This window comes from Ceratotherium simum, chromosome 11 (assembly GCF_057802395.1).
Source record: "Ceratotherium simum simum isolate JZ-2026a chromosome 11, ASM5780239v1, whole genome shotgun sequence".
Classification (NCBI taxonomy): domain Eukaryota; kingdom Metazoa; phylum Chordata; class Mammalia; order Perissodactyla; family Rhinocerotidae; genus Ceratotherium; species Ceratotherium simum.
In genome coordinates this window covers 68563579-68577141 of record NC_141910.1, presented here as the reverse complement: position 1 = coordinate 68577141, position 13563 = coordinate 68563579, and the positions used below count along the sequence as shown (strand labels likewise).

General features: G+C 39.3%; 1 protein-coding gene across 3 annotated transcripts in view; it reads right to left on the bottom strand.

The window, feature by feature from the left end:
* Nucleotides 1–13563, bottom strand: part of ADAM17 (ADAM metallopeptidase domain 17) — a 59146-nt gene that overhangs the window by 9227 nt on the left and 36356 nt on the right. For 2 of the 3 annotated variants that reach the window (XM_004436455.3, XM_087437180.1), the window contains 3 exons: nucleotides 10439–10591; nucleotides 2110–2309; nucleotides 909–1012 (listed from right to left, as the gene is read on the bottom strand). In XM_004436455.3, coding sequence (XP_004436512.1) covers nucleotides 909–1012; nucleotides 2110–2309; nucleotides 10439–10591 — 457 coding nt within the window. The remainder of the gene's footprint in view (nucleotides 1–908; nucleotides 1013–2109; nucleotides 2310–10438; nucleotides 10592–13563) is intronic. The other variant, XM_087437179.1, reaches the window with a different exon arrangement.

The window sequence follows — 13563 nt, the reverse complement described above, 5'->3', positions numbered from 1 at the left end:
GACCACTGGAGTACCTCCCTCTATGACTAAGCAATTCCACTCCTCTGTATGCATCCGGGAAACTCTCACAGCACCCAAAGGAGATGTATGAGGCTGTCTGGTGCACAGAGTCCTATCTGCAGTATCAAGGAGAAAAAGGGAATCCAAGCAGCTATCACATGGTGAATAGAGCAGTAGAATACAGTAAATCACACAAGTAAACATTCAGCAAGTGCCGAAAACAGTCAAGTAGATCCGGACACAGACATGAACAGGCACAGATATATAGCGCAACAGACATGATTTATAAAAGCATGGTATTGAGTTTAAAAAAGATCTAAGGCAGAATATTGTTTTAGCATGTTAAAAACACACATATACACAAAATAACACATTATCTTTCCAAGATATACACATACCAAGACAAATATTCAACACATGAGAACAGATGCCTATGAAGGAGAGGGGAATGGAACTGATGGGAATGAAGTGAATGAAAGGGAAAGAAACAATAAGAAGAAATAATCACAGGTCCTGCACAGACCAAAGACAAGTGTGCCACAAACTAAGAGAACAATCAACTCAACTCGACATGAGGTTAAAAAAGGGTTGTTTTTATCTTTAACAAAACATAATCTTGGGCCCGCCCCATGGCTTAGCGGTTAAGTGCGCGCACTCTGCTACTGGCGGCCCGGGTTCGGATCCCAGGTGCGCACCGATGCACCGCTTCTCCCGCCATGCTGAGGCCGCGTCCCACATACAGCAACTAGAAGGATGTGCAACTATGACATACAACTATTCACTGGGGCTTTGGGGGGAAAATAAATAAATAAAATTATAAAAACAAACAAACAAACATAATCTCGCTTTCAAACATACACACACGCGCTTGAGCAAAGTATTCCCAGAGAACCGACAGGAGAACATACCTGTGCAGTAAGACACGCCTTTGCAGGTAGCGTTAATAGCCTCCTGGCACTTCTTCTGGGCAGTTTCAAACTGACAGTTTTTACAGCAAGGACTGTTTCTATCACTGAAGAAGAGCAGACAGGGACAGTTCAAATCAAATGACAGCTCACAGCAAACATTACGGTCATATTACAGGGCCCTGAAGATCGCAAGGGAAGGACTTCCAGCTGGGTCACCCACTCCTGCATAATCAGACTTCCCCAGCGCTGGCACCACCCGCATACACTCCATTTGCCCTTCCTAATGTGGAATCAGGCAGCAGCAATGCGGAGAGCAAGTACAAAGGGGTCTAAAGTGACTCGCCTTTAAAACATCTTGGTGTCCTTGGTTTACATTAACTGAACACAGGAATTAACAAAAAAAGACACAAGCCCACAAGGCAATCGGTGCATAAGAAACTAGGCAGCCAGAGCCTACTCCCTCTCAGTATTTACACTGTTGATATGCACAGTATACAGTTCAATCTATTGTTTACCATAAACTGCAGTTTTCCCCTCTACTTCTAAGTCAGGCACTGGTCTATCAGTGGACACAAAAGTGGAAATATAGGTACCTTCTAATCTGTAACCTGCTTCCTCCACATGTAGTTTATGTCATTAAACAGTATTCTACAAACTATTCTATTGTACGGATACACAATTCATTTATATCCCAGGATTATCATTTTGATTGTTTCCAATATTTTGTTATTCTAAAAGAACGTAGCCATGAACATCCTTGTTAAATCATATTTTGTACATCTCTGTTTCCTTAGAAAAGATTCTTTGAACTGTAGCATTGCTATATCCAAGTATGCAAGACTTAGGATTTTGTTACATAATGTGAAACTGCTTTCCAGAAAGCTTTTTTCTTGCTGTAAAGGGAGGTATAGACAACACACACACCGGGGGCCATAGACAACACACACACACAAGGGGGGTACAGACCACACACACAGGAGGGGGGTATAGACCACACACACACAGAGGGAGGTATAGACCACACACACACACACACACACACACGGAGGGGGACAGACCACACACACACGGAGGGGGGGACAGACACACACACACACACACACACACACACACACACACTCACTCACTCTCTCCCTCCTACGTGATTCAAAAGCCCTGCATTTCCCTCCGCTGTTCTCCAGACACCCGGCTGGCCTCTCACCTGCACCGCACGCCCGGCTTCAGCGTGCAGTCACTGTTGCAGCAGGTGTCGTTGTTCAGGTACATGATGCCAGGATCACATTCCTCTCCTTCATCCACCCTGGAGTTCCCACACACTTTGTTGCTGCGTTCTTGAAAACACTCCTGGGCCTTACTTGCAATGGTCTTATAGATGGACTGTTTACTGCAGTTTGAAAACATCTTAGGAGACAAAAGGCCACACAGGGCCCAAAATAACATAAAAATTCATTCCCATGTAGTGTCTGTGGTTCTTCTCTAAGGACAAACTCTTAATGTAAAAGCCACAGTCTTGCGGCACTGAGCCCTTAACCTGTGGGACCTGACGCTATCTCCGGGAAGACAGTGTCAGAATTGAGTTAAATTGCAGGACACCCAGTTGGTATCGCAGAGAATCGCTTGGTATGGAGAAAAACCTCCACACATTTGGTGACCAGAAGCATGAGAAGTGAAGCGTGCTATGTGAATAGTAAAGGAGACACAGAGAAGAAACACACAGTAGGGAAGAACTAGGTTTTCCCCTACATAGGAAGGAAAAAACTGAGTAGTTTTTCCCTTACAACCCTCCAAAGTTGACTATGACCTCTGAACCAGATATCAAAAGGATTACTTTTAGAATGATAGCAAAGACTTCATCAACCTCAACAGAGGCCTGGTTATATGAGTCTAGGCCTCAGGTAGTTAGTGTTTTGCTGGATTTATTCACCAGCACTGCAGATTCACGAACTCAATTTTATCAGTTCATTATGGAGATCAGGTCCTAAAGAATTCAAATTCACACTGAACTGAAAAGAAGACCTCTTCATTAATTATCAGTCACACCCCCAAGCAGCTGGACCCCGGAACAGAGCTAAGGGAAAGTGACCACCCTGACCTCTCGCTTTCGTACCTCCACACTCCCTGAAGACCTCGACCGTCTCCTTGAATCCTCACCACACACCCTCCTCTTCCCATCAATAAACCTTCCTAAGAGGTTTACAATCTCTAACGCCATCTGTTCATAGCAAAGCATGTGGCATGTCACTTCTCAGCAGCTTATCTGGTGGAAGGTGCCAGGGTCTGTCTTTTTAGGTCAAGGAACCACCTTATTTTTGTCTAGCAGACCTTTTCGTCTAGTTAAAAACATTTTTATTAAGGAATTCATTTAAAACGTAGATTAGAAGATGCCCAATATCTTTTTACAAGGGGATTGCTACTTGAGTAAACCAAACTATCAGAAAACACACTAAATGTGACGCACTCAGGACAAAATAAATAAATGGATAAATTGTTCTTCATTGACAGACTAGCAGCTCCAGAAAAAAAATGGCTCTGGCCAGGCTCTCTTGTCATTAGCAAGTTCTTACAGGGCCATTTGAAGAGCCCATCAGGGAAATTTCACTTAGGAAAACTTGTAGCAGGAAGAGTCTGCAAAGTAAAACATTTCCCCAAAAGTACCGATACCATCCTCATAACCAAGAAGCAAGTGACTATCAACTAGAGCTGCACTGTCCAATATGGTAGCTACTAGCCATGTGTGGCTATTTAAATTTTTTTTTTTTTTCCCCATTTTGGGAGGATTATTGCTTTATTTTATAATTTGTAACTTTTTTTTTTTTTAATTTTTTGATTGCAGTAACATTGGTTTATAACATTGTAAAAATTTCAGGTGTACATCATTGTACTTCTATTTCTGCATGGACTACATCATGTTCACCACCAAAATACTAATTACAACCCATCACCACACACATGTACCGAAATATCCCTTTCACCCTCCTCCCTCCCCCCTTCCCCTCTGGTAACCACCAATCCAATCTCTGTCCCTATGTGTTTGTTTATTGTTGTTATTATCTACTACTTAATGAAGGAAATCATACGGTATTTGACCTTCTCCCTCTGACTTATTTCACTTTGCATTATACTCTCAATGTCCATCCATGTTGTCACAAATGGCTGGATTTCGTCGTTTCTTATGGCTGAGTAGTATTCCATTGTGTATATATACCACAGCTTCTTTATCCATTCGTCCCTTGATGGGCACTTAGGTTGCTTCCAAGTCTTGGCTATCGTGAATAAGGCTGCAATGAACACAGGGGTGCATGTACCTTTGCAAATTGGTGGTTTCAAGTTCTTTGGATAAATACGCTTTCAAGTTCTTTGGATAAATACCCAACAGTGGAATAGCTGGATCATATGGTAGTTCTATCCTTGATTTTTTGAGGAATCTCCATACTGTTTTCCATAGTGGATGCACCAGTTTGCACTCCCACCAGCAGTGTATGAGAGTTCCCTTCTCTCCACATCCTCTCCAACACATGTTGTTTCCTGTCTTGTTAATTATAGCCATTCTGACGGGCGTGAGGTGATATCTCATTGTAGTTTTCATTTGCATTTCCCTGATAGTTAGTGATTTTGAACATCTTTTCATGTGTCTGTTGGCCATCTGTATATCTTCTTTGGAGAAATGTCTGTTCAGGTCTTTTGCCCATTTTTTAATTGGGTTGGTAGTTTTTTTGTTGTTGAGATGCATGAGTTCTTTATATATTTTGGAGATTAAGCCCTTATCAGATGTATGGTTTGCAAATATCTTCTCCCAATTGTTAGGTTGTCTTTTCGTTTTGTTGATGGTTTCCTTTGCTGTGCAGAAGCTTTTTAGTTTGATGTAGTCCCATTTGTTTATTTTTTCTATTGTTTCTCTTGTCTGGTCAGATGTGGTGTTTGAAAAGATGTTGCTAAGACCGATGTCGAAGAGCGTACTGCCTATGTTTTCTTCTAGAACTTTCACAGTTTCAGGTCTTCATTCAAGTCTTTAATCCATTTGGAGTTAATTTTTGTGTATGGTGTAAGGTAAGGATCTACTTTCATTTTTTTGCATATGGCTATCCAGTTTTCCCAACACCATTTGTTGAAGAGACTTTCTTTTCCCCATTGTATGTGCTTGGCTCCTTTGTCAAAGATTAGCTGTCCATAGATGTGTGGGTTTATTTCTGGGCTTTCGATTCTATTCCATTGATCTGTGTGTCTGTTTTTGTGCCAGTACCATGCTGTTTTGGTTACTATAGCTTTGTAGTATATTTTGAAATCAGGGAGTGTGATACCTGCAGCTTTGTTCTTTTTTCTCAGGATTCCTTTAGCTATTCGGGGTCTTTTGTTGTTCCATATAAATTTTAGAATTCTTTGTTCTATTTCTGTGAAAAATGTTGTTGGAACTTTGATAGGGATTGCATTGAATCTATAGATGGCTTTAGGAAGTATGGACATCTTAACTATGTTAATTCTTCCAATCCAAGAGCACGGAATATCTTTCCATTTCTTTGTGTCTTCTTCAATTTCTTTCAGAAATGTTTTATAGTTTTCGGTGTACAGATCTTTCACCTCTTTGGTTAAGTTTATTCCTAGGTATTTAATTCTTTTGTTGCAATTGTAAATGGGATGGTAGTCTTAATTTCTCTTTCTGCTACTTCGTTGTTGGTGTACAGAAATGCAACTGATTTTTGTATGTTGATTTTGTATCCTGCAACTTTACCATATTCGTTTATTACTTCTAAAAGTTTTCTGGTGGATTCTTTAGGGTTTTCTGTATATAAAATCATGTCATCTGCAAATAGTGACAGTTTCACTTCTTCCTTTCCAATTTGGATCCCTTTTATTTCTTTCTCTTGCCTGATTGCTCTGGCTAGGACTTCCAATACTATGTTAAATAGGAGTGGTGACAGTGGGCATCCTTGTCTGGTTCCTGTTCTTAGAGGGATAGCTTTCAGTTTTTCACCATTGAGGATGATATTAGCTGTGGGTTTCTCATATATGGTCTTTATTATGTTGAGGTACTTTCCCTCTATCCCCATTTTATTCAGAGTTTTTATCATAAATGGATGCTGGATCTTGTCAAATGCTTTCTCTGCATCTATTGAGATGATCATGTGATTTTTGTTCTTCATTTTATTAATGTGGTGTATTACGTTGATTGATTTGCGAATGTTAAACCATCCCTGCATACCTGGAATAAATCCCACTTGATCATGGTGTATAATCTTTTTAACGTATTGTTGTATGCGATTTGCTAGTATTTTGTTGAGGATTTTCGCATCGATGTTCATCAGTGATATTGGCCTGTAATTTTCTTTTTTTGTGTTGTCCTTGTCTGGTTTTGGTATCAGGGTAACGTCAGCTTCGTAGAATGAGTTAGGGAGCTTCCCCCCCTCCTCAATTTTTTGGAAGAGTTTGAGAAGGACAGGTATTAAGTCTTCTTTGAATGTTTGGTAGAATTCACCAGGGAAGCCGTCTGGTCCTGGACTTTTATTTTTGGGGAGGTTTGTGATTACTGTTTCGATCTCCTTACTGGTGATTGGTCTATTCAAATTCTCTACTTCTTCTTGATCCAGTTTTGGAAGGTTGTATGATTCTAAGAATTTATCCATTTCTTCCAGATTGTCCAATTGGTTGGCATATAGCTTTTCATAGTATTCTCTTATAATCGTTTGTATTTCTGAGGTGTCTGTTGTAACCTCTCCTCTTTCATTTCTGATTTTACTTATTTGTGCCTTCTCTCTTTTTTTCTTGGTGAGTCTAGCTAAAGGTTTGTCTATTTTGTTGATCTTTTCAAAGAACCAGCTCTTGGTTTTATTAATTTTTTCTATTGTTTTTTTGGTCTCCATTTCATTTATTTCTGCTCTGATTTTTATTATTTCCCTTATTCTACTGATTTTGGGCTTTGTTTGTTCTTCTTTTTCCAGTTCCTTTAGGTGCACTGTTAGATTGTTTATTTGAGATTTTTCTTGTTTGTTGAGATAGGCCTGTATTGCTATAAACTTCCCTCTTAGAACTGCTTTTGCTGTATCCCATAAATTCTGGCATGTCGTATTTTCATTTTCATTTGTCTCCAGGTATTTTTTGATTTCTTCTTTGATTTCTTCGTTAACCCAGTCGTTGTTCAGTAGCATTTTGTTTAATCTCCACGTATTTGTGGCTTTTCTGATTTTCTTCCTATAGTTGATTTCTAGTTTCATACCGTTGTGGTCAGAAAAGATGCTTGGTATTATTTCAATCTTCTTAAATTTATGGAGACTTGTTTTGTGGCCTAATATGTGATCAATCCTGGAGAATGTTCCATGTGCATTTGAAAAGAACGTGTATTCTTCGGTTTTTGGATGGAATGCTCTGTATATATCTACTAGGTCCATCTGTTCTAGTGTGTCGTTTAAGGTCAATGTTTCCTTATTGATCTTCTGTTTGGATGATCTATCCGTTGGTGTAAGTGGAGTGTTCAAGTCCCCTACTATTATTGTGTTACTGTCTATTTCTGTTTTTATGTCTGTTAATAATTGCTTTATATATTTAGGTGCACCTACATTGGGTGCGTAGATATTTACAAGTGTTATATCCTCTTGTTGGATTGTTCCCTTGACCATTATGTAATGCCCTTCTTTGTCTCTTTTTACAGTTTTTGTTTTAAAGTCTATTTTGTCTGATATGAGTACTGCTACCCCAGCTTTCTTTTCATTGCCATTTGCGTGGAGTATCTTTTTCCATCCCTTCACTTTCAGTTTGTGAGTGTCTTTAGGTCTGAAGTGTGTCTCTTGTATGCAGCATATATATGGGTCTTGTTTTTTACCCAGTCAGCCACCCTATGCCTTTTAATTGGAGCATTTAGTCCATTGACGCTTAAAGTAGCTATTGATAAGTATGTACTTACTGCCATTTTTAACTTTTTTTTTTTTTTCCCTCAGTGTTTTAGTAGTCCTTCTCTGTTCCTTACTTCTTCTATACAGAATTGATGGTCACTTTAGTTTGACCTCTGTCTGAAAGCTGTACTCTTTAACTCCCCTCCTCCCTCCTTTTATGTTTTTTATATCATATCTAACCTCTTTTTTGTGCATTTGTATCCATTACGTTCTAATCGTGGAAATAGATAATTTTTCCTATTTGTGGTCTTCTCTTTTCCCCTTAAATCAGTCCCTTTAACATTTCTTGTAACACTGGTTTCTTGGTGACAAACTCCTTTAATTTTTGCTTATCTTGGAAAATTTTGATCTCTCCTTCCATTTTGAACGATAACCTTGCTGGGTAGAGTATTCTTGGCTGTAAGTTTTTTCCTTTTAGCACTTTAAATATATTGTGCCATTCTCTTCTAGCCTGTAAGGTTTCTGCTGAGAAGTCAGCTGATAGCCTTATGGGGTTTCCTTTGTATATAACTTGACATTCTCTTACGGCTTTTAGGATTCTCTCTTTATCTTTAATTCTGGACATTTTGATTATGATGTGTCTTGGTGTGGGCCTCTTTGGGTTTATCTTGTTCAGGGCTCTCTGTGCTTCCTATACCTGGATGTCTGTTTCCTTAAATGGCTATTTAAATTTCTTTTTTCTTGCCACATTTCACAGCTTTTTATTTTATTTTATTTTGTGGGGGAGATCAGCCCTGAGCTAACATCAGATGCTGATCCTCCTCTTTTTTTTTTTTTTTTTTTTTTTGCTTATGAAGATTGGCCCTGGGCTAACATCTGTGCCCATCTTCTTCTACTTTATATGGGACGCCACCACAGCATGGCTTGACAAACAGTGCGTCGGTGCGCACCTGGGATCTGAACCCGTGAACCTCGGGCCGCCGAAGCAGAGCGCGCGCACTTAACCACTTGCACCACCGGGCCGGGCCCCTCACAACTTTCTAATACAGAAATGTTCACGCATCTATAAAATGGACAGAAAGGTACTGGGAATGCCCATGTGCCCCTGATCATCAGCTTCGTCTTGGCTTTGTGGCTCATCTATAGTCTCACCACTTTCCCTCTGCTCCCACGCTGGTTTTTTGTTGTTGTTTTTTGTTTTTTAACAGCTTTATTAAGGCATATTTTGCATACCATAAAATTCACCCATGTCAAGTGCATGATTCAGTGATTTCTAGTAACTTTTCCAAGCGGTGAAATCATCACCATAACTCACTTTTAGAACATCTTCATCCCCCTAGTAAGGTCTGTCATGTCCTTTTACAGTTAATGCCCATACCTACCTCCAGTCTAGGCAACCACTATTGAATTTAAACAAAATAGAATTTAAAATTCAGTTCCTCAGTCTCTCTAGCCATGTTTCAAGTGCTCAATGGCCACATGTGGCTAGCGACTACTGTATTGGGTAGAGCAGATATACAACACTTCCATCATCAGAGAACCTTCTAGTGAACAGTGCTGAACTATAATGTACATAATTAGAAATGCAGAGACAACTTTGAAAAAAGGAGGCAAATTCAACAGGGTGTGTGAACAATGGGAAGAATAAGCAAAAATGGGTGGGGAAAGCTCCCCAGGCACAAGTTGTCAAGCAGAGGAAAAATCAAACGTAATACGCAAAGCAAGAGAGGAAGGGAGTGTTTACAGCCAAAGAAAACAAGATGCAACAACCCAAAGAGATGACAAAAAGAACATGAGACAGAAATTTTAAATAGCAGAGTCAGGGCCAGGGAAACACGAAGGTAATCCTTTCTTCTAGCTCCTGGTCAGGCTTGAAACAGCCACGGCCAGGTTCAGAGAAGGAGCCAGGACAGACACTTGACCATCTTTCCTGATGAGAGGCAGACTCTTTTAGCCCCTCCTCCAGCCCTCTTTAACCCAACAACAAAACCAATATGTTTTCCTCACGTTGCCTGGTGCTGCTTAACTTCAAGTGAAATTAAACGACCACACATCTATAAACACTTTCAGTTTAGACTCTAAGAGTTAGTTACAGCCGCTCTTAAAGTCTCTGAAATTGTTTACAATATCCCAAGTCAACTAGTGTACTCTATCAGAAACTCTCAATAGTAAATCGTTCATTTATTTACTTGACAAATATTTATTATGTGCCAGGTTAATGCCCTACTATGCACTGGAGACAGAGCCGTGAACAAGAAAGGCAAAGGTTCTTCCCACAGGAGGCTTATAGTCTAGGAAATCATGCATTTTGTTGCAAAAGTTTACAAAAACAAAAACATGCAAATCGTGAAGTGCTGTAGAGTTAAAATGAATAACAACTTGTAAATGAAATGACAGGAAATTTTTAACTTAAAGCCCTAGCCCACGAGACCCTGCAATCTAGAACTCCAACACATAGCCATTACAATTACTAATTTTCTGTATAGCCCAAATCTACAAATGATTAACCTTGATAACAAACAGTCCAAATGATAGCTTTAACTACATTTAGATGGACCATGTTTCACTCTAAAACACAACCAAGTTTCGAGGTACTTTGTACTTTGCAGTTCCATCCCAAGAATGAAATGTTTTTCTGATCTCTCATTATAATTAAACATAGCCTCTTTCTTTCCTAACCACATAAAACAAACTTCAAAAGATACATACCTTATTGTTCTCATGATCTCCACTCACAGCTATGGGATACATAACATATTTTCCTCCCTGGTCCTCATTTGGGGCACATTCTGCTAGACCATCCGGATCATGTTCTGCTCCAAAATTGTGCCCCAATTCATGAGTTGTAACCAGGTCAGCTTCCTTAAAGATCACACAAAGAAAACATTACTTCCCAATACCCAATCATCACGTGCTTTGGCCAACTGGGTCCTGCTGTCTTAAATGGGGTCCTGATCAATCAGATTAACAGCAGAATAACAGTTAGACTATGATTTCTTCTATCAATTACAGAAATTAAAGAGAATAAGGATTTTACTTAATACTATTAAACAGTATTATAAGACTGAATCTAAATCAACTTAAGAAAATATAACTTACAAGACATACTGGAATTCTTTTTTTTTTTTTTTGGCTGAGGAAGATTCGCCCTGAGCTAACCTCTATGCCAATCTTCCTCTATTTTTTAGTATGTTGGCTGCCGGCACAGAATGGCCACTAACAGAGCAATGTAGGTCCACGCCCGGGAACTGAAACTGGGCTGCCAAAGCAGAGCACACTGAACTTAACCACTAGGACACCAGGGCTGGCCCTGGAACATTCTTAATGAAACACCAAACACTGGCCATTCCAAACACTGTCTGGCTCTGATAAATCGAATAGCTAATTGTAGTCAATTACCCAAGCCTCCCCTGCTCCCCTCATCCCAATCACACTCCTGTTAAAATCTAAGCATCTGGAAGGGAGTGGAGAGCAAGGGGTGAAAAACAGGACAACTGAGAAACAACAAAACAATGTTCCTTATCTCAGTGACTGAATTCAAGCCCAATGACAACCTTAATGACCTAGAGGATTTCATTTATTAGAATCCAGTTAAAGGGCTGTACTGAAGCTATCAGATCACCAGAAGATTTCTAGCTGAATACAATAGCGAATTTAGCTGGTAGAGTTGAAATTTTTTCCCCATATTTATCTGCATAAAACAACAAATTTAAACTACTGATTTTCTCCCCAGGGTGGGGGGGGGGCCGGAATCACTCCATGGAACCTGAAAAATGTATATTTTGCAAGTCAATGGAATTTGTTTTTAAGACAGTCTCAATTCTGAAGCCAATACCCTGAAGCTTTCCACACATTTATATTAAAATAGTAGAAGGGGCCGGCCCCGTGGCTTAGCGGTTAAGTGCGCGTGCTCCGCTACTGGCGGCCCGGGTTTGGATCCCGGGCACGCACCTACGCACCGTTCATCCAGCCATGCTGAGGCGGCCGTCCCACATACGGCAACTAGAAGGATGTGCAACTATGACATACAACTATCTACTGGGGCTTTGTGGAGAAAAAGGAGGAGGATTGGCAATAGATGTTAGCTCAGGGCCAGTCTTCCTCAGCAAAAAGAGGAGGATTGGCATGGATGTTAGGTCAGGGCTGATCTTCCTCACAAAAAAATAAAAAATAAAAAATAAATAGGAGAGAAAATTTTGAATTTTTAGCAAAAAGTACTCAAATCCCAAAAGTGTAATGTGGAGAATTCCAAATTGTGCTTTGGAAAAAATCATCAGTGGATTCTCTAACAGACCGACGCTGTAAAAGCATCTCAAGAATTTCAAAGTAAACTTATTTTTTGCTCTACATGTCTTATAATAGATAAATTCTGGATAAACCGAGGAAAATATGTCATGAAATCAAACCAGTGAAGATGCTGTGATACCAAAAAGGTAAAGGAGCACCATAAGAAAAACTTTTTGGAAATTAAAAGTTTTCTAAAAACCAATTAGTATATTTTTCTTCTCTCATCCCATTTTTTTTTTTTTAAATCAACCGAAGTCCATAGTTTACATTAGGGTTCACTCTTTGTGTTGTACATTCTATGGGTTTTGACAAACACATGTCTTATATGCAACATTACAGTATCATACAGAATAGTTTCACCACCCTAAAAATCCTGTGTTTACCTATTCATCCTTTCCTCCACTCCTGACAACCACTGATCTTTTTCTGCCTCCATGGTTTTGCCTTTTTTAGAATGTCATATAGATGGAGTCATACAGCAGGTGCCTTTTCAGATTAGCTTCTTTCACTAGGTAATATGCATTTATGGTTCCTCCATGGCTTTTCACGATTTGATAGCTTTTTTTTTTTTTTAAGTGCCAAATAGTATTCCATTGTCTGGATGTATCACAGTTTATTTATGCATCCACCTACTGAAGGACATCTGGGTTGCTTCCAAGTTTTGGTAATTATGAATAAAGCTGTTATAAACATGTGTGTGCAGGTTTTTGTGTTGACATTAGTTTTCAACTCCTGTGGGTAAATACTAAGGAGCGTGATCGCTGGATCATATGCTAGAACATTTAGTTTTGTAAGAAACCGCCAAACTGTTTTCCTAAGTGATTATCCATTTTGCATTCCCACCGATAATGTATGAGAGTTCCTGTTGCTCCATATCCTCCCTACCATTTGGTGGTGTCAGTGTTTTCAATTTCAGCCATTCTAATAGCTGTGTAATGGTATCTCGTTGTTTTAATTTGCAATTCACTAATGACATAGGATGGCGAGCATCTTTTCATATGCTTCTTTCCCATCTGTATATCTTCTTTGGTGAGGCGTCTGTTAAGATCTTTTCCCTATTTTTAAATCAGGTTGTTTGCTTTCTTATTGTTGAGTTTTTAGTGTATTCCTTGTATATTCTGGATAGCAGTCCTTTATCAGATATGCATTTTGCAAATATCTGCTACCAGTCTGTGGCCTGTTCCACTTTACATTTTTATAGTCCAGGAAACGCCAATATTCTTATTCTTCAATATTCATTTTATGTTTCTCTGTTCCTTTCTTTCTTCTGTCTTATTCTTTCTACAGAGTCATGATATTTTCATCTTAACTATTCTTCAGTCTTCAAACTCTAAAACTTTCTAACATGCTTCACTTTCTTTTTTATTGGGTGGGGTAGGAGTTGTTTTTTGTTATGTGGCAGACTTTTCAGGTTTGGGAACATGGAAGGATTTACCTTACGGCAGCACAAAAACCTGAAAACTGAACACCAGCCTGAAGACTTCAATAATTAATGTTTCAATCTCCCACACAATTTATTTTTCTATCACTCTGCAATATTGCTACTC